Genomic DNA, 25,632 nt, shown 5'->3' with positions numbered 1-25,632 from the left:
CTGTGCTCCTAATAGTCTTTAGTAGTCCTAGTCTTTAGTTAGTCTTATGTGTTTTGTAGGTTGTAAATGTTACTGTATAATAAATGCACTTTTTCAAATGTTGGTAAACATATTTTAGATACTATCTGCTTTGTGTGTGGGCCCCTATTCTCATGCTTCAGATAGCTTATCAGGGTGTCCCATTTCACATACATCCATTATGTCTTCTATGATTTCTGCTTGTATTTTAACTGATTTGTGAATAAATTGAAACTAAACTGAACTAATAGCAGTCATTTATATTTCTTGAAATAGTGCCACCTTAGAAGTCAGTTTAAGACCGCTAGCTTGCCAGCTACAGCCATAGCACGCTATCCTGTAACATTCTTCCTAATAATCCACATTAAGAGATGAGAAAACAAATGCTAAGATGGTGGCGTGTTGACAGTCAGCCTCGCACCCCTCCCTTTATTCAGACTCACCCGCGTCACTCCTTTTTCCTCCGAGACAGAGCCATCCCCTCAGAACTATTTGGATTATTGATTCCAGCAACCTGTCAGTTGAGAGGATGACTCGTATTGTTTTCTATAGTCGTGTACAAGTCACACCCGTTAGACTGGAACCTGCTGGTTGCTCTAACACAGTGATTTGGTGCTTTGATTCGGACAGCACTGGACAACTGAGAGTGTTCCGCTTCCTGTGCAGTAGTAGGTTACATTTCCTTTTGGTATGTGGATGGCATAATTGTAGATGCTGTCTCTCTTTGTCTCTTTATCTCTCCTCCTCTCTCTCTCTCTCTCTCTCTCTCTCTCTCTCTCTCTCTCTCTCTCTCTCTCTCTCTCTCTCTCTCTCTCTCTCTCTCTATCTATCTGTCTATCTCTCTCTCCTTGATGTTGTCATATAAACGTACCAGAAATTGAAGCTGCGGAGACAGCAATTACCAGCAAAGACTCCCCTGCTTTCAGAAATGAGTAGCATGGAGTGCTCATTGCAAACCAGACTGTTGCACAATGGTGGCTGTGATTCATGAAATAATTATGACTGACTGTAGCTTGATGCTAGTTATTAGATATGTTTATTTGAGATGCTGTAATAATCTTTTCTGTCTTTTTAGTCGCAGCCCGGCCAGGCCACCCCGACCTCAGCAGCTCAGGTCTCAAACGTGAAGCCTGCACAGTTTGAGGTATGATACTTCCTCTTGCACCTTGAACTCGTTTATAAAGATCCCACTTTCTCTATCTATCTATCTATCTATCTATCTATCTATCTATCTATCTATCTATCTATCTATCTATCTATCTATCTATCTATCTGTCTATCTGTCTATCTGTCTGTCTGTCTGTCTGTCTGTCTGTCTGTCTTTTCATTCAGCAAGTGGACTGTTTTCTTGTCTCATATCTTTCTGGCTGTCCTACTTAGCCGTCTGGTTTCTAGTCTGTGTGACCCTTGACCCCTTCTCTTATCTTGGCCAAACTTGGTGTTGTTATTTCCTTTCCTGTTTTACCAGTGTGAAGTACTAAATAGCTTCAAGGGTTTAAGTGTGGTGAGGGAATGGGTCTAGTCATGTCCCCCAAGCAAAGAAAAGAAAACTTTCCTCTTCCTTCTATTCAAATACAACACAGGTAACACCCATTTTCTCAGGCGGTAGGAAAGTGTTTAATCCCTTGATGCTGGTCTGAAACAAATTCCATTAAATGTCAGTGGACTGCTTATCATTTTCATTCAGTGTGTTGTATGTTTAAAGATATGAGTTTTTGTTGAAGATGTTCAGAATTATTTTAAACATTCATGCTTCTTTTACACTGGTGGGATATTCAACAGAAATTTTAGGATGAGACTGTGTTCATCTTTCAATTCTTCATCTTCGTGAGGTCTTGATGCGTAAATGTAGTTCTACAAAATGTGTATAGATACGTACATTCGCCCTATTGTTAGGGCACATATTGAACTCTTGAAACAAATTTAAAGATATTGGTCATTCTAATCACCTTATTATGCAAGTAATGATCACTGATGGTAATGTTAAACTGAGACTTTAGACAGGTATCACTGATGTTTCATACTTGATGTTTTGTGTCAGTTGTAAATTTTAAATTCTCCAAGATTCTGCTTAACTTGGGCTCAGTACTTTTTTTTAAACACCTTTATTATATGAACAAAATAACAAAATCTGGTCATAACAATAACAAATTAGCAAATAGTACAAATCAGACTGAGCCATTACACATGTTTTAGTATTTCACAAAACAATAAAAAATAAGGGAAATAATAATAATAAACAGAAAGACAGAAAGAGGTCTAATCAGAAATCAATATATCTATATTTTTGTAAATATGCAAAGCTTGTTTGGTTTGAATACATTTCAGTGCTTTCTTAAAATTTATTAACTAATTCATGAAGACTAAAAGTAGTGGCCTGGCCTTAAAAAATCTAGATCTATGGATAAATGGTTAGCCATAATAATCAGGCTATTGTACAACATTTCCATATTTTTATCCTCTATTATAAATCCAAATTTAAGATCCGTATAATCTAAATCAGGCAAATGAAAGTCCTTACTTGGGCTCAGTACTAGCATGCCAACTGTTTTCAGAAGTGAGTTTTCCTTCACAAATTATTCTTTAGGCATTCTATGTTGAATGTCTTTCTTTCATTTCAGTCATGCACAAGCTATGGGACATGGGCCTGGGTGGGTTATTCTGTCGAGACAAAACCAAATGTCTGTGTCTTTACCGCACTGGATAGCAAAACTCTCCTAGGCAGGGCTCGGGGATTAGTATGGCATCAGAATAAAAGAATTCCAACCTTGGTTCCCTTGGAGAAGTCTAATCCATCCCCCTCCTAAAAAAAGTACTGAAAAAAAAACAAATTTTGTACAGGCCATTTAACGTTTTGACAGGACCGGGCAACAATAGCAACATAAGGCATTTTCTTCAAATGCCCCGCTTTAAGCTCCATCAACAACTTGCAGTAAGCAGCTAAGTACCTGAATTGATACAGAACTACCAGGGGAAGGCTTTCAGATAGTATATTGAGACCTGGAACCTGGAAACTGGCCGGTTTCATGTACACAGAAAAGGTGTAGAAGAGATGTAGAAGTGTCTAAGAAATTTTTTTTGTGGCAATTACTATACATTCTGTAATAATGGGATAGCCATAAAGAGGTCACAGTTGAGAGTTTTGGGATGGGGGTGGTGCTGATGAGGGATGAAGATTATTATTATCATTATCATCATTGGTATTGTTATTGTCATTGTCATTATATTATTTATTTACTTATTATATTAAAGTGAGAATCATATTATTGCCCTCTTTGGGAGGCAGAATCCCTCTGTAATTATACCTCTTCAGGCTCACATGATCCGGTCAATACCTTTGACGGTTTTTTGCAGTTTAGTTTAGTGGCAATGATAGCTAGGCTATACTCTATACCCTAATTGAATAAGGATGAAGTTGAGCAGAGGTTACCAACGAACCATCAACGATCAACACAAAAGCATCTTAATCCAGGGACATAACCTGGAGCAAGCCCAGCTTCATAGCTACCTACAGCTCTACATGGGCAGCATTGCACGACATACACACAGGACATACACCCAGGACATACACACAGGCTGTCTTGCTCTCAAATAGAATTTCAACAGCAAGTTTCCATGCCCTTAGTTACATAGTTACATAGTGTTTGTTTACTTATTTATAGAGGATAACAACAACCCAAACAGGAAATGTGTAAATTGGAAGTTCATTGTTAAACTATATATCTTGAGGACTCTTGAGATGAATGTAGGTTAGATTAAGGTGAAAACTTACATAGCACACCATTCAATAAATTAATTTCAATAAAACCTTTCAAGAAACACCTTCTTTTTCTTTCAAACTTGCTATTCAGGTTTTTTTGTTTTTGTTTGTGAAGCGATCGTGTTTGGCAGAAGAAGAGATAAATAAGCGATATGAGCATCCCAGTGCTTGGTACTAAAGGAAGATGAAAAACTTGTCTGCGTTACAGAAGGCACCATCAGCATCCGGCATGGCTACGAAGCCTGGGCTGGTTGCCACGGCAACAGGCGGAGCAACAGGAAGTACTGTCACAGCAAGAGGAAGTGCTTCAGTTCAGACAGCGGGGAAAGGCACAACTAAAGTTGTGACAGAGGTAGACTTACCATGGATCCTCCAAAGCATCCACTGGGGCTTCTGGCTGTTTGGCCTGTTGTAACATAAATAACCTCTGCCTTCTCTGGGACCCAATACTCTGGGTGTGTGCTGGTTTCATAGCATGTGTTTTGGGTTTTTTTATACTTCAATCCTCTACTCTCATGGCTCTTTGTTTGCCATGCATTCTTTCCACATGAACTCAGCCACCTGCACATCCTGATATTTATCATCCTTTTGATGCTTCTGGTTCACAAAAATGATCTTTCCTCATAATGTTCTGATGAAATGCTGAGGCCATTTCCTTTTTCTTTTTTTTTTGGTATCGTCGGCTGTCTTTATGAATAACATTCTCTTAACATCCTCTAAACACCTACTCTTTGGTTTGTAGCCTGCTTTTGTTCCTCCTAACACGGTAGCGGGCGCTACTGTTGTTGACATGTCATCATCTGGTGCTACTGTTATTGACGTGACTTCAGCTGGGGCCAGGGGCTCTCCTAAAGAGATCCCAAAGGTAACCTTCCCCTTCCTTCACTTCCCCTCTAGCAAAATGTCATGTTACTGGTTGATCAAACCTCTTGGGGCAGGAGTGCTTAGCTAGTCCCTGGTCAAACCCTCCTAACTCTAATGACCTCAGCACTTTGATTCTATGAAGTTTAATCACGCCATGACTGACGCAGAGCTGGTCAGTCCGATGACACGGATCACAGGTCAGATCAATGTCGGGCCTTTCCCCAGACGAATCTGTGGAAACATGAGCTGTGTACATTCAAATACCTGAAATAAATGCATATTTTTGCTATTGAAATCAACATCTGACCCGTGATGTGTCCATCCCTTTGCCCAGTTTGAATTCAGCCAAACATCTGTTAACCCCACCTTTGATTTTACTTGTTGAAAAGCAATAGTGATTGTGTAAACTTTTTCTCTCTGTGGTCACTGTATGCTCAGTAATCTTTTGACTACATGTTTGTAGACGGCCGCTGTCTCCCAAGTCAAAGCTTCAGCTGCACTTCCTGCTCCTGCTGCCGGCACAGCTGGAGCCACTGGCACGACAGGAGCAGCAGCAGCCAAACCAAAAGAGTCTCCCAGGGACACCCCAAAGGTAGACTCTTGTCTGTATAGAGGTCTGTAAAGGCTCATTCATCGTTTCCATGAGTCACTTGCTCTGCTTAACAGCACATTTCGTGCTCATTTGTACATAGCATGGCATTTTCTAATCGTTTTTGCATCTCAGGGGTTGGTGAGTTTTGTCACTGTCTGTACCCGCACACTTGCTTTTGCCAAAATATTGTTCTTTCAACACAAACCCCTGTCTGGCAATGTTTTTTTTTTTTTATAAAACATGTGCACTTGTTTGTTTTGTTTTTCCCTTTTCCTCTCTGGAGGTTTCTTGGTTATGATAAACTTTGGGGCAGCAGAAGGTATTTTCTTCGCTCTACGGCTTATGGACTTACCACTATACTTATAATACACATACGTACGTGTTATTGGAATACAGATCGACCATCTGCACCAACTCAGGGCACAGCTGTCACTTCAGATTTTGTCTTTTGAGAGCGGCGGAAACACATCTAGAGACATGCAACTGTCCACTCTCTGGGCTTTTCTCCTCTTGCCCTCTCCTCATAATCACTTTCATCAGCTTGGTGGTGGCTTTACTTTGCCTAAGTTGAACATTCAATGTCCTTTTTCATCTTTTTAATTTTTTCCTATTTTTTTTTCCGTTCAGATATTTGTCCCTATTTATTTATTTATTTATTTTGGAGTAAACAGAAGACCCTCATTCTGCTTAATGGTGCTTCTTAAAAACTCGGTCTATCCTTTGGATGTGTACTATCTGTAATGGATTCAAATGTATTGCGTTATAGAGTGCCACTGCCACTACAACAGTCAAAGCTGACGCTCCCAAAGTCGATGCTGCTGAAGTGGCAAAGCCCGCTGCAACAGCTGCGGCTGTGAGTGCTGGGAAAGAGTCTGTGAAGGGGAAGACACAGGAAGCCAAACCTGGACAGACCAAGGTAGATGATGACCCTTTGGCTAGCGGTGGTGGAGGCTCCCTGGTTCGTTTGTCGGGAGTCTAACTGTTAATCTACATTTTCTGTAGAGTTAAATCTACCTCATGGAATGTTTGTTGAATATTCTCCCAGTTTCGTTCTCTTGTGTGTCCTCGCTTGTGCTGGAAAACAGTCATTTAGCTCAAGGAATGCCTTCAGGAACTGCAGAGCCTCTCTGTTTCTGTGTCATCTTTTAATGAAACTGTAGCTCCAAAAAGTTGCGGCGTAAAGCTGAAATCTGTAGTTTCCCTGATCCCTCCCTCTCTCTGGCAGCGAGAGCTATGAAAAAGGTGTTGCAACCATTATCATTGGTGTGATATCAGCTCAGCAATAAACAGTATCTGCCCTTGTTAAATGTAATATTCACAGTAGAAATGGTAGATTAGGGCGTCCAGGTAGCGTAGCAGCCTATTCCGTTGCTTGCTAACACGGGGATCGCCGGTTCGAATCCCCATGTTGCCTCCGGCTTAGTCGGGCGTCCCTACAGACACAATTGGCCGTGTCTGTGGGTGGGAAGCTGGATGTGGGTATGTGTCCTGGTCATTGTACTAGCGTGTCCTCTGGGTGGTCGGGGCACCTGTTTGGGGGGCGGGGGGACTGGGGGGAATAGCGTGATCTTCCCACGTGCTAGGTCTCCTCGGTGAAACTCCTCACTGTCAGGTGAAAAGAAGCGGCTGGCGACTCCACATGTATCGGAGGAGATGTGGTAGTCTGCAGCGCTCCCTGGATTGGCAGAGGGGGTGGAGCAGCGACCGGGATAGCTCGGAAGAGTGGGGTAATTGGCCGGATACAATTGGGGAGAAAAGGGAGGGGGAAAAAAAGGTAAATTAGTTGTCCAGCAGAAGCATCGCCACATCGTCATCATGTTTCAATATTTTTCCTGCTTAAGTAGGAATGTGTTTGCCGCTGCACTAGTGTTCATCCTGTTAAGTCAAAAGTTTCAAAAATGGTATTATGGATAGCGTCTCCAACCATGGTAAAGATACCAGTTCTTATCATGTAACCTGAATCCATGGTCGAGATGGATAAATTAACTATTTATGAATGGAGAAAAATCACGGATTTCAGCTTTAATCTAAGAAATTGTGAAATGCCATTTATCATTTTCCTGTGTCGGACACTATCATGGGAATAGTAAGATTTTGACTTGCAAACATTCATCATTGATTGTATTTAATTAATGTCCTAATCAACATGTATCCAAAAGTTCATAGAGAACTACCGGACTCACACAGCTCCTATTTTCAGTCAAAGGGTTTTTGGGAACATCGGCGATGAAGGACAAGTTGCACAACAACACACAGAAGTCACTGTGATGACAGGTTTTAGGTCATGTTCTCTATAGGACAGAAGATGTATGTACTCTGGGTTCTTCTGACTCTTCTGGTCTGGCTTGTAGGTCCAGGTCGAGGTTGCTCCCCCAGCAGCAAAGGCTGCCAAAGAGGTAAAGTCACCATACCAGTCGCAATAAGGTTGTATGAGTTTTGTTTGAAAAGCATGTAAGTGTGTTGCTCCGGTGTGCTGACATGTGTTGCATGTGCAGGCACCTGCTGTGGATCCCTTCGACGCCCTAGCCAGCATTTTGCCACCATCAGAACCTCTCGCCCCTCAACAGCCTGTTTACATCGGGCCAGAGGTCAAGGAGGTATAACATAGCCACTGTATGGATGTACCTGTGTGTTTGTGTGCCTTTGTCTGTATATGTCATTGTGTATGTGTGTGACTGTCTGTGTACATAATTTTGGTTATGTGTCTGCCTGTTTGCTCAAAAATGAGCCAGTATACAACAGCATTGAAGCCCCCGTAAGCATCAGGTGTGTAATATTGTGCGTTGCATGTATCACAGCATGGCATCACCTCCACGGAGGGTCAACTGTGTGGAAAGAGAGAGGACACACTGCCTCCAGGCTACCGATTTGGAGATATGGTCAGTTAACTCGGTTTCACCCCAAACTCCTCATCTTCATCACACTGCTCGTGGGCTATTTTAGCTTCTTGTGTGTATTTCTGTTTGCTTTTGTACAGCTGTGGTGCTTTTGATTTATGCTGTTACTGTAGGAAATCTAACAACAGCATGTTCGATATAACCCAAACTGCTGGAGTGATTAGTAAATTAAATCTTTCTCAGCTGCTTATTGAGAATTCTTTTTGTGTCAATGTGACCTATTCATTATAACTATGATAGAGTAGAATATGTGCTGGTAGTTTCATGTTTAAGATGTGTAAAAATATGTTTATCAGCAGTATTCAGTCATGTGCTGTGGAGATAGCTGGGTGTTTGCAGTTATTCTTTGCAGCCCAACACCACACCAGATTTTGAAAAAAATTTTTTTATTTTGATATACTTTATTAAGCCCCATGGGTAAATTCCTCTCTGCATTTAACCCATCCTAGCTGTGTAGCTAGGAGCAGTGGGCAGCCACCATGCAGCACCCGGGGACCAACTCCAGTTTGTCTTACCATGCCTTGGTCCGGGGCACAGACTGGAGTATTAATCCTATAACCCTGACATGCATGTCTTGCTGATGGTGGGGGAAACCGGAGCACCCGGGGAAAACCCACCGCGGACACGGGGAGAACATGCAAACTCCATACAGAGGATGACCTGGGATGACCCCCAAGGTTAGACAACTGCGGGGTTCGAACCCAGGACCTTCTTGCTGTGAGGTGACAGCACTAACCGCTGGGCCACCTTGCCACCCAGATAATGTCAGTTACTAATCCTCCCCTGTCCGGCTGAAGGTGTATTAGTCAGTGACATCAGCTGGTGTAGTATTGGGTTGGAAAGAAAACATGCACACACACACGGCTCTCCACAGCACATGGTCCAATACCGATGACAGTATATGCGAATAAATAAATACAAATCTACTGTATAACTCACTTATAGGTCACTTTTTTTGTTGTTTTGTTTTTCAAAGAAATGTGTCTGTATTTTCCAGGCCCCGGTTCCAGCAGAGGTCAAGCCTGAGGCTGTCCCTGTAAGTAGAATTAAGAAATACAGCAAAACACCAAAAAAGCAAGGCATTTATCGTTGTCATATCTTTTCTGTCTGTAGTCTCTAACTGGCCAGCACAGAACCAAAACACAGAGACAGGGTGATAGGGGGGTGCTGGGTCCGCCTACTCTGTTTGAACTTGTCGGCCCTTGCTCTGACAAATCCATCAAATGCATGTATACACAGAGAGAGAGAGAGACACACACACACACACACACACACACACACAGATGAATACAATACAGCTCCTACGCATTCCCATGATGCTCAGTATGATCCACCCAGATGCACTTGCAATACTTACTCACTCTCCACACACCCACATTTGCTCTACTGCCCACTCCCTCTTTTCCTCAACGCCTCAAGCCACATTAGCAAGAGGTTTCTTTGGATTGTGTGAATCAAATGACCAGTTTAGCATAACTTGATGATTTCCTCAAATGTGTGTTTCACCCAAACATTTATCAGCTTCGATTATCCGCGTTCTCTCACCGACTCAGAACAGTATGCGATGTCAAATATTTATTTTCAGGGCGATCGGTCTTGTTTCTGATTTTGTGGCATGTGATGGGGTGTGTCTGTACTTTTCCTCTGCTGGTACATGCAGTCTGGTTTGCATTATTCAAGCCCTTTCCATCTTTTACTTTGTCTGACCTGCCCTCTAGTGGAAGTTTGAACACATGCGTTTTTGGAGTCGTTGAATCTGTGGTCGTTTGTAAAAAGAAAATTGGGTAACACTTTCTATGAAGCTTGCATCTATAACGCCCTATAAGCATCTATAACGCCTTATAAGTGTAGCTATGAGTCATTGTAAGATTCATTATAACCATGTATACACCCCCACAACACCTTATAACCACCTTTATGATACATTATGTCAATTTAAAACGGATTTATGCATTATAAATATGTCATCATTAGCCTGTTTATCTGTAAGATGTCATAATGCATCATAGCCAACTTGCTTTGCTGAGGTTTTGTAGAGATGCATATTGACACTTCAGTCCTATTTCACAGTCTTCAGCCATAGCTGTTAGTCAATGTAATACACATTATAGGAAAGTGTGGACGTTATAGCTGCAGTAGATGCTTATAGGGTGTTATAGATGCTTATAGGGCGTTATAGATGCAAGCGTCATAGAAATTGTTACCGAAACTTGTGTAAAGTGATAGACATAAATGCTCAGTCCAAGACCTTATTTTCTAAGTGATGTTCTCTAGGTGATATGTTTTTATTGTTGTTTGTTCATCCATTTTAGAAACCTATGAGTACAGATGAGGCCTTGGATTCTCTATCTCTTGGCTTCTCGACTTCCACAGTCCCGGTTGCACCCAAGAAAGAAGAGGTCAGACTCATCTACTAGTGCATAACTGAACATCAAAAACATGTTGTGCCACCTTTTGTTTTCGTCCTTTGTTTTTTCGTGACCCCCCCCCCATTTTAACCCTTTGTTTTACTGTCCAACACAAGAAAAGACTTTGCTGACCTAATGTGTCAAAGTCTTGGCTGTTGTATTCACAATTGATCAAAAGTTGCATCATTGGAGGGCGTCCAGGTAGCGTAGCGGTCTATTCCGTTGCCTACCAACACGGGGATCGCCGGGTCGAATCCCCGTGTTACCTCCAGCTTAGTCGGGAATCCCTGCAGACACAATTTTCCGTGTCTGCAGGTGGGAAGCCGAATATGGGTGTGTGTCCTGGTCGCTGCACTAGCGCCTCCTCTGGTCGGCCGGGGCGCCTGTTCGGGGGGCAGAGGAAACGGGGGAATAGTGTGATCCTCCCACATGCTACACCCCCCTGACGAAACTCCTCACTGTCAGGTGAAAAGAAGCGGCTGGCAACTCCACATGTATCGGAGGAGGCATGTGGTAGTCTGCAGCCCTCCCCGGATTGGCAGAGGGAGTGGAGCAGAGACCGGGACAGCTCGGAAAATAGTGTAATGGGCCAAGTACAATTGGGGAGTAAAAGGGGGAAAAAAAAGAAAAAGTTGTGTCCTTGATTTATAGCTAAAAATGTAATAAAACTTGTAGAGTGTAGTGAATAGGTATTTACTCTATCCCCTGGCATTTTGTTTTTTCATTATTTGATAGACCATGTTTATAGTGGTGTCAAATGAATCAGTTGAACAGAGAAGTGAAATGCTAGTTGGTCATACGTAGCTCATGACGTACAGTGTTTGTCCCGTTTGTGCTCCAGGATTTTTCCTATAAAGAATGATAATCCAGTTGAGGTACCGCATTACTAATAAAAACTTCAAATTCCTTTTGTTTTACTTGGATATTTTCAGAAAATTGAGAATATAGATGCCATTGAGGCCTTGTCCGCTGGCTTTTCTAACTTTGCACCACCTCCTGCTGCTCCTGGCAAGGTAAAGAGAGTTTTTATGTCAGTGATCACGTTATATGCAATGAGGTGTTGAAACGTTTTTGCCATTGTTTTGCATCAATGGTTAGTGGCTTATCTGGAAACCTCTGAGACTGGTGGCCAATCCAGCCAATTAAGCAGACACGTAAACACTGCTGCAAAGTGTTTGTCTGTCAGCTCAGCCTAAGACTAGCCCAGCTAACATTATCCGTGTTCCCCCTTTGTAGAAGTCTGGAGACCCGACGATTCCCTCGTCAGCTTTGTCCCCTGCTGCTCCTGCTGATAAGAAGGCCAAGATGGAGAAAGGTGCTGATGACTTTTCTCTGAAGGCTGGACTCCCCTCTGCACCTCCCAAGGTACAACAAGATAAGACCTCTTGTCCTGCTTCAGGTTCACCGCTTGTCTCCGACTTAACCTTTTTAATGAACTTACAACAAAATCTTGAACCCGCACTGCACTTGTGTTTGGTGGTAATATATTTCACCCTGTTAAGGCTGAAATTTACAAACAAGGTGTAGCAGCAATTGTCACTTGTGTGCAGTCAGCCCAGTGGTAAACGATTCCTACCCTTGGGAAAATGCCATCCCTGAGCCAAATCTCATGCATTACAATCTACATCAAACTATATGGGAACATTGTTATACTGTAATGTTGGTCGATTAGCTGTCCAGCAGAAGTATAGGGACATCTGTATCACAATTGAATCCTTTTTCCTGCTTGACATGTTTGACGGTGCACTGGTGTTCATCCTACCCGCTCAAAACTCTCAACAGTGGTATATGGAGAGTGTTAGAATTATGTAACCCGACGCCATGGTCCAGACGGATAAAATAACAATTAGTTAATTAAGAAAAATCCCAGATTTCAACTACAAACTGTTATGAAGACATTTGAAGAGTTTCATTAAGGTCTTAATTTTTCCTGTTTTGAAATATTTTCTTCATCCCTGTCTTTTCACTCTGTGGTTGGGGGCAGGGTCAGCCAGCTGAGGAAGGTAGGGGTGATGTTGTGCAGAGACCAACAACTATATTAACCAGTAGACCATCCTTTTGCCCCAATAAAGAGATATCCGCTGTTCAAGAAAAAAGGAAATAAAACAAACCTCTATGAAATCATTACTAGCAGGGAAGCAAAAATAAATTCTGGAATTAAAACATTTAAAAAAATTTTTTTAAATATTTTTACTGTTTTTCTTGTTCCTGCCAAATGCAGTCATCCTGAGAATTAATTTTTCTACACATTTAAAAAGACTGAGTGATAAAATTTATGAAACTGTTATTTCATTTAAAAGAAACAGTCACTTGCTGGACAGTAAACCCTCATTCATTAGATTATCAGTAAGCACTAAATCACCGTGGCGACAGGCATGGATGCACGTTCATGAATACTGGTTACCTGTGCCCCCATCCACAGGTAACCAGTATACATCCGACGTAAAATTTTGCCAAATCAGTATGCGGATTGACAAGACCATACCAAATCGGTCGAGGCTCCATTGGTGCAGTGCCCTCACAGCCTACCGGTGGAAACTGTAAAATCCACTGTGGCGACCCCTGAAAAACAGGGAACATGCCGAAAGAAGATCTTTTTACCATTTTTCTTGTACCTGCAAAATGCAATCATCCTGAGGATTAATTTGTCTACATATTTGAAAAAAAACAAAAACAGAGTGATAAATTTTATGAAACTTATTTCATTTAAAAGAAACAGTCGTGGGGCATCCAGGTAGCGTAGTGGTCTATTCCGTTGCCTACCAACACGGGGATCGCCGGTTCAAATCCCCGTGTTACCTCCGGCTTGGTCGGGCGTCCCTACAGACACAATTGGCTGTGTCTGCGGGTGGGAAGCCGGATGTGGATATGTGTCCTGGTTGCTGCACTAGCATCTCCTCTGGTAAGTTGGGGCACCTGTTTAGGTGGAAGGGGGAACTGGGGGAATAGCGTGATCCTCCTATGCGCTACGTTCCCCTGGTGAGACTCCTCACTGTCAGGTGAAAAGAAGCGGCTGGTGACTCGACATGTATCGGAGGAGGCATGTGGTAGTCTGCAGCCCTCCCCGGATCGGCAGAGGGGGTGGAGCAGTGACTGGGACGGCTCAGAAGAGTGGGGTAATTGGATGGATACAATTGGGGAAAAAAGGGGGGATTAAGAGCATACCTCTAATTTAACTGGATGTGTCCATTGTAGAAACCTCAAGACACTTCGATTCCCACTGCGGTTGTGTGTGCTGCTCCTCCTGCTGATAAAAAAGCCAAGATGGAGAAAGTTTCTGATGACTTTTCACTTCTGGCTGGACTGGACGCCCCAGTGGACACCAAGCCCAACACTGATGAGGTGAGATATAGGAGCTATCCATTTGCACCAGCGGTTAATATATATATGCTGTATAGCATACTGTCAACAGCTCTCTCTCTTTCTCGCTCTGTGTCCTCAGGGTGGTTCGATGTCTCTGGATGCTCTCAGCGCTCTCGGGGACACACTGGCAGGACCCAAACTGACTCCTGAGTCCCCAAAACTCAGGCCCGAGGACATTGTTTCAGTAAGGGACACAACCTGCACTGTCCACTTTGCCTCCATGCTCTCAGATTCACTTTAGGTTGAATGCACCCTGTAAATCTTATTTATTCTTTATCTTTTTCTAATCAAGCCTAATACAAGCAGTCCCGGGGAGATTTAGGGCTCAAGGTCAAAATGGTGGATCGCAAGGTTTTTGTTCAGCGCCATGATCTCTAAAAATCTAGTTTTAAGTGACAATTTTAGGTGCATGATTTGATTCATGTGTGCTCTGATCTTTGGGTGCCTGTTGTTCACGGTTCTCAGGTTTTGTGGGCTCTTGTGTCGATATATCAACAGCTTTTAATTTCCTCCACAGACACTGATATGCTATTTTTATTTCCCTTTTTCTTTTATTTTTTCTTCTTTAGGAGGAAAAACTGCAGAAAAAGAAGGGTGTACGTGTCGGAGAGAGGGACGACACCCTCCTCCCAAATTACCGGTTCACCAAAGACAAACTTAAAGACTTGCCTGCTCCTGAACCTGAGGTGAGCACGCTAAAACCCCTCGGTGTCAAATTAACACCCTGTTTGTGTTGAATTTAAAACCGTCAGTTTAAAACTGCTTATTACTAAAGGCATTTGGAGTGGAAAAAAAAGTCACATTTTGGCCATCTCTATTGCTAAAGCATTGGTGTTTTTGTCAGGGCGCCACTAAATGGTGATAATGTGCTACGATAGACGGATGTAATGAGTTGCATAACATGATGGACTTCACAGAATATAAATAGCGATCCATCATAACCATCTGAAATCGATAGATGTGCCTTTTTTTGGGGGGGGGTTCTCCCCGATTGTATCCAGCCAATTACCCCACTCTTCTGAGCCGTCCCGGTCGCTGCTCCACTGCCTCTGCTGATCCAGGGAGGGCTGCAGACTACCACAGTCTTCCTCCGATACATGTGGAGTCGCCAGCCACTTCTTTTCACCTGACAGTGAGGAGTTTCACCAGAGGGACATAGTGTGTGGGAGGATCATGCTATTCCCCCTAGTTCCCCCCCCCCCCCAAATAGGTGCTCCAACCGACCAGAGGAGGCACTGGTGCAGCGACCAGGACACACACCCACATCCGGCTTCCCACCTGCAGACACAGCCAATTGTGTCTGTAGGGATGCCTGACCAAGCCGGAGGTAACAGGGATTCAAACCAGCGATTCCTGTCTTGGTAGGCGACGCAATAGACCATTACGCTACCCGGACGCCCTGGTAGATGTGCCTTTTAATTGCTCACTCGACCCCCTTGTGCTCTCTCCCCTCAGCCCACCATAGGCACCGGCGAAGCGCTGGACATCTTATCTGGAGACTTCCTGTCGTCCTCATCTGCTCCTGCCGTCCAGGCTTCTGTAGTCACCCCCTCCGCCCCTCCTTCACATGTACGTATTGAGCCCTTTATAGTTGATGTCAAAAGTTCACCCTCCGGTCATCTGATGGCCCCTGCTATTAGCCAACCATAAATACATTCATAGGCTTTTCAATAGAGAATTGCACTCTCTCTGTTAAGGATAAAACACAATTTTATATATATACGAATATCAGGATTTTTGAAATAAATATTTAGTCAAAATTAAAATATTAGGGCTATGCTCTTTTTTTGGGGTCAATTTCGAAGTTGTAATCTTTTGATTATGTTTCCTTAAATAGTGTAAAGACAAGACGAGACAACTGTGGAACAATTCTCTTCTCTGAACTTATTTTCTATTTTTCTTTTTCTTCTTTTTTTAACCAAAGCCCAAGGTAGAAGAGTTGTCAGCTCTGGATTTGCTTGCTGGAGATCTTGTTGCTCCAACTAAGGCATCTGCTGTCCAGGCCCCCATCATTCCTCCTGCCAAAAAGAAGCCAGAGGTAAACCTGCCATTCCTCTGCAATATATGTACTTCATGAATTCACCGTAGCGTTGGGTGATCTGAAAAATACTATCATCACAATAATCACATATAATTTACACAATATCAATACATATCTCTATCTTCTTCCATTTGCAAAAATACCATATGTAAGAATCCGACTGCGGTTCCTCGCACTGAACTGTAATGTAAAGTTGTAACGTCGAACCAAAACTCGTTTTCAAATTATACTCATTTTGGGAGAAGATTCTCGTTATCGTGAATTAGGATGATGAAAACTTTGTATCAAGATACGACAATATCCAATTTAATCCCAATACAGTACTACTCAAAGATGATGATAAACGATCATACTGCGTTATTGCCGAGTTCAGCGTAAGGACTGGATCTGTTTACGCTTATTTTCTCTGTGACCTTTGCTTCCAGGCATGTTTCTGTCTCTGCGACACATACTGTCCCTTCTCTTTCTCAAGTATTTGTGTTGTATTTACAGGATGTCCCTGTGTTTACTTATTTTCCTCTCTATAGATAGCTGTTTGTACTTTTGGAAAGCCCGGCCCTGGTGATGTCCAACATGCCAAAAAACCAGAAGCAAAACCATCTACTGATAAAGTAATCATTGGGACAGGGGACCTCTTTTTCTGAAATGCTTTATTTCACTTTTTTCCCCCTTTCTTTTGAAGGTAAGGGTGAGGGTCTATCTAACTACAAGGTGTAAGAATGGACAAGATTTCTTTGTTTTGCTCTATTTATATTTTATTTAGTCACATTTTGCGGCGGCATGGCTCAGGAGGTAGAGCGGGTTGTCTAGTAATCAGAAGGTTGCTGGTTCGATCCCCGGCTCCTGCGGAGAGCATGTCGAAGTGTCTTTGAGCAAGACACTGAATGCTTAACTGCTCCTGATGAGCAGCCTCCACCATCCATGTGAATGGGTGAATGTGAGGCATACACTGTAAAGTGCTTTGAGTGGTCGGTAGACTAGAAAAGCGCTATGTAAATGCAGTCCAAATACCATTTAATTTAGGTTTACACGCGTACCTATTAATCCACATTGCTACCCTCTATCTCTCACTGTCTCCTCCTCCTCCTTTACCCCTCACAGCTTTACCTCCTCTTCATCTGTACAACTCTCGGCCTGACTGTTTGTCTGCTTTCTCAATAGGGTGCCTCCATGTCTCTGGATGCCCTCAGTGCTCTCGGAGACACCCTGGCGGCCCTTGAACCCACTCCTGAACCTCCTAAGCTCAGGCCTGAGGACATTGTTTCGGTAAGACGGACAACTGCACACCGGCACCGTGGACTCACCGACACACACTTTCCTGTATGGTTGTATCTGCGATATAAAGTCTCCTTGTCATGCAGTGTACTGTTATGTCCGGAGACCCCGGTGGATGATCATTGCATACAAAGAACAAATGCAAAAATAACTCCTTTGGGGCGCCCTGGTGGTGGCTCACCCGGTAGAGCGCATACCTCATAAGGCTCAGTCCTTACCGAAGTGGCCTGGGTTCGAATCCGGCCTGGGCCCTTTGCTGCATGTCATCCCCTGCCTTTCTTGTCCCTCTCTACTATCGCTATCAAATAAAAGAAGTGGAAATGCCAAAATAAAAAAGAAAGTCCTGTAAACTTCACGAAGAGGGGATCACGACAGCTTTGTGTTTTAACCACCATGTGCTAAATGTGAATCATCAATATGCTATTTTCTGTATGCAATTTTTTTTTTGTTTTTTTTGTTTCATAAGCATGATTAAATGCATAAGTGCATTTATATATAAATGTGTCTGGTGTGTGTACAGGAGGACAAATTGGACTCAGACAAGGGCGAGCGTGTGGGAGAGAGGGAGGACACCATCCCCCCAGAGTATCGGTTTACAGAAGACAAATTCAAAGACCTGCCTGCTCCTAAGCCTGAAGTAAGACCAGCTCCAAGCTTTGGTGTTAGACTGAGGGTTTATCAACACTGATGTAAAATCCGGTCCCCCGGGATGAAATAGGAAATCAGTATGAGTTGTATTTTATCACCACGGCCCCAAACAAATAGTTGGTACAGACTTGTAAATAGTGGACTTTTGCTCTGCTTTGTGTGCATGGACAAACCTGTTGTTTACTTGCTTTAGAGCAGACAACTGTAAAAGCCCCTTTAGGGATTGTTGTATAAATAAACTCGCATCATTACCCATGATGCTGCAGCAAAAAGATTAAGGTTGAATTAATGGTGTAAGCAACGGTGATCTATGTTGTCAAGCTGGGGTGTCGTTGCTGGAATTTCACTATGAGGCCACCAAAACATTTCATACCTTTATTGTCATGAACTAAGCATACACATTGCCAAAGTTTAAACCTATTTTAATCCCACCAACACCATACCACCCCCACCCCACCTTCCCTTGCTCTTTCCTCCTCTCTCCCCTTAGCCTACAATGGACACTGGTGCAGCTCTGGACATTTTGTCTGGAGACTTCCTGTCCTCCTCATCTGCTCCTGCCGTCCAGGCTCCTGTTGTCACCCCTTCTGCCCCTCCCGCACAAGTAGGACATGAAACTTTTAAAAGCCATAATAAGGCAATGACATGTATAGATCTCTTAAAGGAATGGCAACTTCCACTACATGACTATGTTGTTTCGCAGCATAGAAACCTGTATGGCTTTTATTTTGTTCAGAACTTTTTTTTTCTCCCTTTTCTTTCTGCCTCTTTCAGCCCTCTGCAGACTTTGCTCTAGATGTCTTGGCAGGGGATTTTGTTGCCCCCGCTGTTGCACCTGCTGTGAGGTCTGCTGTCAGTCATCCCACAGAAACCCCCCGCCAGGTAGACACACATGCACACACACTCAAATTAACCTCAATAGTAAGCCAAGCTTTTGCCTTAAATGAGAACACACACACTTCCACAGACCCACACAAACATAAAAGTGTTTCACTGCTCATTGTACTTGAACGTGACGTATGTGACAAATAAACCTTTGACCCTTGAACATACACATAATTGTAGCCTTTACAAAATGTTAGAACTTTTGTACCACAGAATCCCATTGATTTTGTGTGTGTGTGTGTGTGTGTGTGTGTGTGTGCATGTGTATGTTTTTGCATGCACACAAATGTATGTGCACATCTGCATGCATACATCCTGTGTGTGCACTCTCAGCTGTCAACAGGAACAACAGATGCCCTAGAAGCCCTGTCAAACACCCTGATAGACACCACTCCTGTCCCAGAGCCCGTCCCAGTGCCCACCAAAAACATTGTAAAGGTAGCTATCCTTTGCAAGGAAATGCTGTAATTCGGGATATGAGGAAAATGACAAGAGATCAAAAATTAAATGACAGTGTCTCATGAGTAAATTAATAAAAAAAAAATTGGGAAAAGAAGTGCCATGCCATTTCAGTTGTCTCTGTGTGACTGCTGCAGGAGAAAAAGCTGGTTGAGGAGAAGTTGATCAAGATGGGAGAGAGAGACGACAGTCTGCCGCCAGAGTATCGACCCACCGAGGAGGATCGCAAGGTAAACTGATGTCTACAGTACATCAGTTGATTGTAAAGGTTGCGTATGCCGAATAACTATTGCAACACAATACAGGTGCATTTGTCCATTGTCCATTACATCACACAGCAACCCTTGAACCAAAACAGTTTACTTTTACTATCTGAACCAAAATATTGGCTGACCTGTTTTAGTTTATTTGAATGTTTTACTTCAGCATGGCGGTTCATACAGTTTTCTTCTTAAAGGCGATGGTGGAAGCCAAGGCCAAAGCAGATGTCACACCTGAGCAGGTGAGATCCATATCCTCCAGGTGACCAGTACTTAATTAAATGAGACCTCAAAGCCATCTCACACCTTTAATATGCAGTTTGGATTTAAATCATAAATAAATACTTTCTTTCACCTCTCTCTCTCCTCTCTCTCTGTCTCTCTCTCTCTCGCTCTCTCTCTCAAAGTCTCTGAATGACGAAGCGGCTTTGGACCTGCTGTCCGGTCACTTCTCTGCTGCTCCTTTGCCGGTGGCACCAGCAGCATCAGCAGCAGCAGGCACAACAGAGCTGGTCCCTCCTGTACTGGACTCGGAGCCTCTGAAGGTGAAAATTACAGCATTCTCCAACCGTCTATTCATATTTCCAGTATAATTTTACTTATATTATCACCTTGAACTAATATGTAGCCCTTGACTTTGACAATACTTTTGCCCTATCCTCTTGTGCTATGTGATTGTTGCACAAATAGCTGAATAAATGGTAAGTACATTAGTTTATAGGTTGATTAACTGATGTGTGTCTCTCCCAGCCAATGGCAGGTCCTGTCTTGGACTCACTGGCCAGTACCTTGACCCCAGATGTCCCAGAGTTCAAAACTAAGGGAGACAAGCCAAAGGTAAAGGGAAAAATCTGTATGGATTATTCTGTTACCATCAGAATACAGTACCATTTCAATTAATAAACTTGGTTGGGAAAAAAAAGAAAAATAATTAAGAGTTGTTTTGCATGCAAGTTTTCATAGTTGCAAAGCGCCCCCATAGCGCAATAGGCTCACTCCAAGGATCTATAGCTCCAAATCCCATCTGTCATCACCCTGGAGTTGTCCGCCCTAACCAAGGTGTCGACTTTGTTACAGGGCAAGAGCAAGTCAAAGTCAAAGTCAAGAGTAAGCATATGACCTGCTGCATGAAGAATCAAATAAAACTGGACATGTTCTGCTTTGGGGAAAGTTTGCTTTTAAGCAAAAGTCCCCCAAAAAAATAAAAATAAAAAAATCGCTGATACTGCTCTGGCCATGATGTCTGCATCCAGCTTCATGTTATTTGCAGCTGCTGCTTTTGCTTGTGTTTGGCTTCCCAAAACTCAATAATTGAATTAAATCAAATATCAGGATCTTGTCAAATTACTGAATGCCTCATATGTTTCCAGTTCTTGTTTATGCTCTATTCTTTGTTCCATTCTTTTCCTCACAAAAACAGAGTTTGATTTCTTATCTTATGTAATCTTATCTAATTTCCATCGTTTCCACAAAGGTATGCCACTTTCTTTGTGTGCTTCTGATCTTTGGTCGTGTGTTTCAGAAACACCATTCAGAGGACCCATCTGCCAAGGACCAGCCGTCTGATCAGCGAAGCTCAGATATTGTGCAGACGTCTCCAAAGAAAGGCGGCAGGAGATAAGACCACTTGGTGAGACAGAAGACGTAACGAGTGACAAAAGTGCCTTTCGCGTAAGATAACTATGTTAAATTGCAAAGCCTTTTTTTATTGACTGCTGAATGTGTTATATGTTTCAGGGTCTCAATGCAACCACATATCCCCAGTCAAAGGGAGGCTTTAATGAGGGGGCACATCTCTTGATGATGAATTTATTTTTCTATATGCTGGAGAATGTATACTGGATGAAAGGAAAAGCCTAGTGATGCTTGTAAAACATGCCCCAGACACACACACACACACACACACACACACACACACGCACACTGTGCAATGCCTTTTTTTTTAATCTTGGTTGCACACTTTGCAGATGGATTTTTTTTTGGGGGGGGGGGTTCATCTTATCTATACAAAATGAAAAGTAAATTTATAAAACATACAAGGAAGGCAAAGAGCAAGTGCGAGTAAGGATAAAGTGAGAGGAAAGAAGAAGTGGGCATGTTAAGATGATAGAAAGTTTGTTTTACCTAAGGCAAAAGGTTGTTGGTTCGTGTGCCAAGTATTTTGAGGGATTTAAGGCATTGCACATCAGAGTACTCACTGCGTATGTACTAGTTGACAGTTTGCATATTTTTTCATTGTTACACTAATATTACAACGATCCTCGAATTACACTTTTAAAAAACAAAAACAAAAAAACAAGATTTGAATAAAAAGAAGACACAAACCAATAACAACCCTCCAAGTGTGTAATGGCGTTGCCGCCTTGTTGAAGCAATAGGAGCTATCAGCTAGCGTGGGTGTGTCGGAGTGGACGTCTGTGCCATCCTCACCTTCACAGAGAAGCCAAGTACTCTTAACATGCCAGCAGGTGCCATTAAAACACTATTGTACAGCTTAGTATGCTCACAGTGATGTCAACACTTGGTTTACAATTTTAAGACAGTGGAGAAGAATTTTTCCGGATGTGGTCGTCTTGATTCTGTGCCCAAGAGTTTTTTTTTTTTTTTTGCCAATGCTATTATTTACCATCTCTCATGAAAACTGTCTTTTGTGTGCAATCTGCTTTGTAACAAAAGCTTTCTTTGTGCCCTTACAGCGCCACCGAGCTCTGTAGATTGCTTCTGTTTATATATTGTAAAAAAGGCATTTAGCTCTGTACGAGACACTGTATGATTTACACAGTCCCCCAAAGGCCATCGTTTTCATATGTAATTTCAAAATTATTATAGTAAGCACCATGTTGTTTGGTTTTGTTTTTTTTCTTCCCCTAAGATTTGTTCATGTTTAAGTGAAAGAGAGGAGGGCTATTTTGGATATTGGATAATGATTAAAAAGAGGCTAGGTGGACCTGTGTATCAGCACAAGAAGAGTCTGACTTCTTCTATTTGCAACTATAAATACAGGAAATGGCTCATTTATTAAAAAAACAAAACAAAAACAAAAAAGAAATAAAGATAATGGTGGAAACGCTGTATCGGTATCAGGCTGTTTCTTGAATATGTACGGTTTTGCACCGTGTCATGCATAATTTGAATGAAAGGGAAAACAAACGAGTGTATATTTTTCTCTGTCCTCTATAGTGTTTGTTTTTTACGTTGCGTAGTTCTCGGAGCCCACTTCCTTTTGACTCGGGGTGGGGGTGGGGGGGGGTCTTTACAGATGTGTATTAAATGTCTTTACTCTGACTTTACTCTTTGTGCCGAAGCCCTGAACAAGCGGTGGTGATGGTAATACAAAGGACTGTGTGTATTAAATAAATAAATAAATAAATAAAAGTCAAATAAATAATGTATTCATACAAGAGATTGCATCTCTTAGTTGGATTATATTTTATTTTATTTACAATTAGTCAATCCAAAAGTTTTTCAAAATTATTTGTATCCATTTTTAAAACAAGTATGTTACATTAATCACTCAACTTCAAAAACACCCCGATTTCATTCTTAAAATAGTCTGGCTTGTAGAAAATGTATGACATTAACAATGATTTTCAATCATATTCAACAGTTTAATTTTGTTTGAAAGTACAAACATACAAATTTTGAAACCTATAGGGAAACCGAGTTGTCAACCGAGTTGTCAATATATAAAAAAAAATCAATATTTGTGTGTAATTTCATCTTTTAATGACCGACATTTGTCACGATTATTTAATTATGACATTACATATTACAGTATCTGCTAAGATTGTTAAAAAAAAAAGCATAATGCGATGGGTTGTAGGGTATAGTTGCTTATTGGCGGCTTAAAGTGTTTGGACTGCTGTTGAGCCAAACTCGTTGACTTGTATTTCTTTCTCGTGGTTGCTCGTCCCTTGGTGATGAGCGTTACAATGCAACATCGGCGACAACGGCAAATGGACGGTGCTCAAAAACAACACAGAAGGATATGTGTAGCAGCAGTCCGATTAAGCATATCTGCCGTCCATCTCTCGTTTCTGTGGAGCGTTCGCCGGTCGTCTGCACGAGAAAACAAACACATTTTCAAATAGACAGATTTTACACAAAGTTACACGAGTTGTACACTGCACTCAAATCATCAACAAACGTGCATAATGTACAGCACGTACAAATATGTTTGCAAACTTACTTTCTCCTGTAATGGTGGGGGCATCCCCTTGTCCTTATCCCTAAAGCAAATGGGTAGCATTATCCAAAAAAAAAAAAAGTGTTAACACACCAACAACACCACACAAATATTACAGGTGAAACTTGAAATGAAAGCAACCGGGGAGTGAATAGGGAACTGCTAGTTTCTTCATGGCTCAGCATCCCTGGTCAATATGCTGACATAAAACAATTAGCTTTGCCAAATATTTGAATCTCTCTGGCGGTTAAAACGCTTCACGGTGCTGTGGATGTGTTGCAAAAAAAAACAAAAACAATATAGATGAGCTTGGTGTTCGACACCAAGGCTTTCTCCGGCCTTAAGGAGGGGGCTCGGCACACGAGGAAACTTAAACTCACGGTTGCAGTAGCAGACGGTGACGATGAGGAGCAGGAGAAGAAGGCCGCAGCCCCCTCCCAGCGAGGCCAACAAGATGGAGTTACACAACACAGGACTCCCAACTGGGGGGGGGGAAAGATGAGCGTTGTTTAAATATATGGCAATCGTGTTTAAACGCGTGTCCCGTGTTTCCTTGCAGCAGTGGTTAATGTGACATTGAAATTGGGTTAGGTTACATTGTATCACATCATGTACAGTAATGTGTCATTATGCAAGTGCATCTACCTTTTTCGTGTTTTATTTTAGGGGCACATGTCACGGGGGATGTGGATAGCATCGGTGTGGTGGTGGGCGGTGGTTCTTGTGTTGTCATTTCAAGCGGCTCTTAAAAGAAGAGAGGAAAATACAGGGGTGCAACAACGGCCATCTCTTCAAAGCGTTTCGTCAGGCTAATTAACCAGTATGTTACATTGTACCGTAGCAGACTCGGGATTTCAAAGTTCATGTGATGCATCAAAGGGCACTCACCTTCTCCAGCAAGTCGTCTCACCTCCCCGAAATGCAATGTGCTTTTGTGGACGGACCCACAACTGTAAGTGCCACTGTCGCGGGATTGGCTGAACGACTTAAGTACCATGGTGTTTTGGGAGTTTTCATGAGCGGCGAAGATTGAGCCGAAGGCCGACGACAGATTCCTCAGATTACCGTTGTGAAAAGAGGCGATGTATTGCACGCCACTGTTGCCTGACAGTCGGAACCAGATAACCTGGCTTGCTCTCGTGGACAGCGTGCACTGGATCTCGACTCTCGCCCCCTCTCTGCTGATCTGTGCCTGTGAAGCGCTCTCTGTAATATGTGCAAAAGATGACGGGCAGTGAACATCATTTGTGAATTTCATTCCACACCGTGTCGGTCATCTAAAAAACACACATTTTGGATATTTTCACTTCTCATATTTGAAGTGCTAAAATGCAGAAATACCAAACCGCCGAGATAATATTGTATAACTATAGTACAAGGTTTGAGAAAGAAATCTCAGAAAATGAGATGAGGGGGGTAAAAACTTACTTTGACAACAGAGCAGAAATACGAGAATCTGTATCACCTTCTTGTCCATTTTCCTCTTTCGCAAGGCATTGGCTTTCAGACACTTCTTTGTGGAGTTTGTTGGAGACCACAGTGAGAGGAGCCAGTGGGGTGTCTAACCACGCCCCACCTGTTACCCCCTGCTCGACAGTGTCAAATGGGATCGTTGCGGCGGAGTCTTGCAGAGACCTTGTGCACAAAGTTGTTCTCGAAGATGCGAGCAGTTGAACCTCCTCTCTACTCAGGGTCCCTTTGGCTGTCTGGTTTGCAGGATCTAACCACGTGACCTCGTCCATCACCTACCAGGAAAACGGAAATAACTACAAAAATAAATCAGCCTCAGTTTCGTTTAGAAAGAATGGCAGCATTCTCAGAAGAGATCATATTTGAGGAACAGGGGCGTAGCCAGGACTTTTTTACTGGGGGGGGGGCAGCTGGGGGCAGCCATTTAATTAGGGTGGCACTTGTCAAAACTATTTTAAAACTACTTTCGAAGATTATAATAGCCCTTTTAACTTAATAATAATAGG

At 42.5% G+C, this 25,632-nt stretch overlaps 2 protein-coding genes across 17 annotated transcripts in view; one reads left to right on the top strand and one right to left on the bottom strand.

Annotated features, from left to right (window-relative positions):
- Positions 1-22,542, top strand: part of cast (calpastatin) — a 59,103-nt gene extending 36,561 nt beyond the window's left edge. For 6 of the 16 annotated variants that reach the window (XM_056273948.1, XM_056273942.1, XM_056273949.1 and 3 more), the window contains 29 exons: positions 1,094-1,162; positions 3,987-4,130; positions 4,521-4,643; positions 5,106-5,234; positions 6,001-6,150; positions 7,586-7,630; positions 7,730-7,831; positions 8,033-8,113; positions 9,129-9,167; positions 10,444-10,530; positions 11,472-11,552; positions 11,776-11,904; positions 13,735-13,881; positions 13,982-14,086; positions 14,472-14,588; positions 15,358-15,471; positions 15,827-15,940; positions 16,471-16,554; positions 17,105-17,209; positions 17,739-17,855; positions 18,357-18,470; positions 18,641-18,748; positions 19,085-19,189; positions 19,348-19,440; positions 19,668-19,712; positions 19,878-20,015; positions 20,221-20,307; positions 20,548-20,577; positions 20,993-22,542. In XM_056273948.1, the coding sequence (XP_056129923.1) occupies positions 1,094-1,162; positions 3,987-4,130; positions 4,521-4,643; positions 5,106-5,234; positions 6,001-6,150; positions 7,586-7,630; positions 7,730-7,831; positions 8,033-8,113; positions 9,129-9,167; positions 10,444-10,530; positions 11,472-11,552; positions 11,776-11,904; positions 13,735-13,881; positions 13,982-14,086; positions 14,472-14,588; positions 15,358-15,471; positions 15,827-15,940; positions 16,471-16,554; positions 17,105-17,209; positions 17,739-17,855; positions 18,357-18,470; positions 18,641-18,748; positions 19,085-19,189; positions 19,348-19,440; positions 19,668-19,712; positions 19,878-20,015; positions 20,221-20,307; positions 20,548-20,577; positions 20,993-21,091 (2,901 nt within the window). In that variant the 3' untranslated portion in view covers positions 21,092-22,542. The remainder of the gene's footprint in view (positions 1-1,093; positions 1,163-3,986; positions 4,131-4,520; positions 4,644-5,105; positions 5,235-6,000; positions 6,151-7,585; positions 7,631-7,729; positions 7,832-8,032; positions 8,114-9,128; positions 9,168-10,443; positions 10,531-11,471; positions 11,553-11,775; positions 11,905-13,734; positions 13,882-13,981; positions 14,087-14,471; positions 14,589-15,357; positions 15,472-15,826; positions 15,941-16,470; positions 16,555-17,104; positions 17,210-17,738; positions 17,856-18,356; positions 18,471-18,640; positions 18,749-19,084; positions 19,190-19,347; positions 19,441-19,667; positions 19,713-19,877; positions 20,016-20,220; positions 20,308-20,547; positions 20,578-20,992) is intronic. The other 10 variants (XM_056273955.1, XM_056273953.1, XM_056273957.1 and 7 more) reach the window with 6 other exon arrangements.
- Positions 22,543-22,890: 348 nt separating this feature from the next.
- Positions 22,891-25,362, bottom strand: cd8a (CD8a molecule). Its single transcript, XM_056274746.1, has 6 exons — positions 25,085-25,362; positions 24,545-24,862; positions 24,302-24,400; positions 24,037-24,138; positions 23,660-23,699; positions 22,891-23,529 (listed from the first exon to the last, which is right to left on the bottom strand). The coding sequence occupies exons 1-6, from the start codon at positions 25,131-25,133 to the stop codon at positions 23,478-23,480; spliced, it is 660 nt and encodes a 219-aa protein (XP_056130721.1). The 5' UTR covers positions 25,134-25,362; the 3' UTR covers positions 22,891-23,477.
- Positions 25,363-25,632: the final 270 nt, after the last annotated feature.

The sequence above is a fragment of the Lampris incognitus genome, chromosome 2 (assembly GCF_029633865.1).
Source record: "Lampris incognitus isolate fLamInc1 chromosome 2, fLamInc1.hap2, whole genome shotgun sequence".
Lineage (NCBI taxonomy): Eukaryota > Metazoa > Chordata > Actinopteri > Lampriformes > Lampridae > Lampris > Lampris incognitus.
Note: the sequence above shows the minus strand (reverse complement) of the source record. Positions and strands in the feature narration are given on the sequence as shown.

Excerpts from the sequence above, each read along its gene's own strand:
- cd8a (XM_056274746.1), bottom strand. The coding sequence starts at position 25,133 with ATGGACAAGAAGGTGATACAGATTCTCGTATTTCTGCTCTGTTGTCAA. Across the intron at positions 24,863-25,084 it reads ATTTCTGCTCTGTTGTCAAA|AGAGCGCTTCACAGGCACAG; the intron begins GTAAGTTTTTAC and ends CACATATTACAG. Across the intron at positions 24,401-24,544 it reads GAGACGACTTGCTGGAGAAG|AGCCGCTTGAAATGACAACA; the intron begins GTGAGTGCCCTT and ends TCTTCTTTTAAG.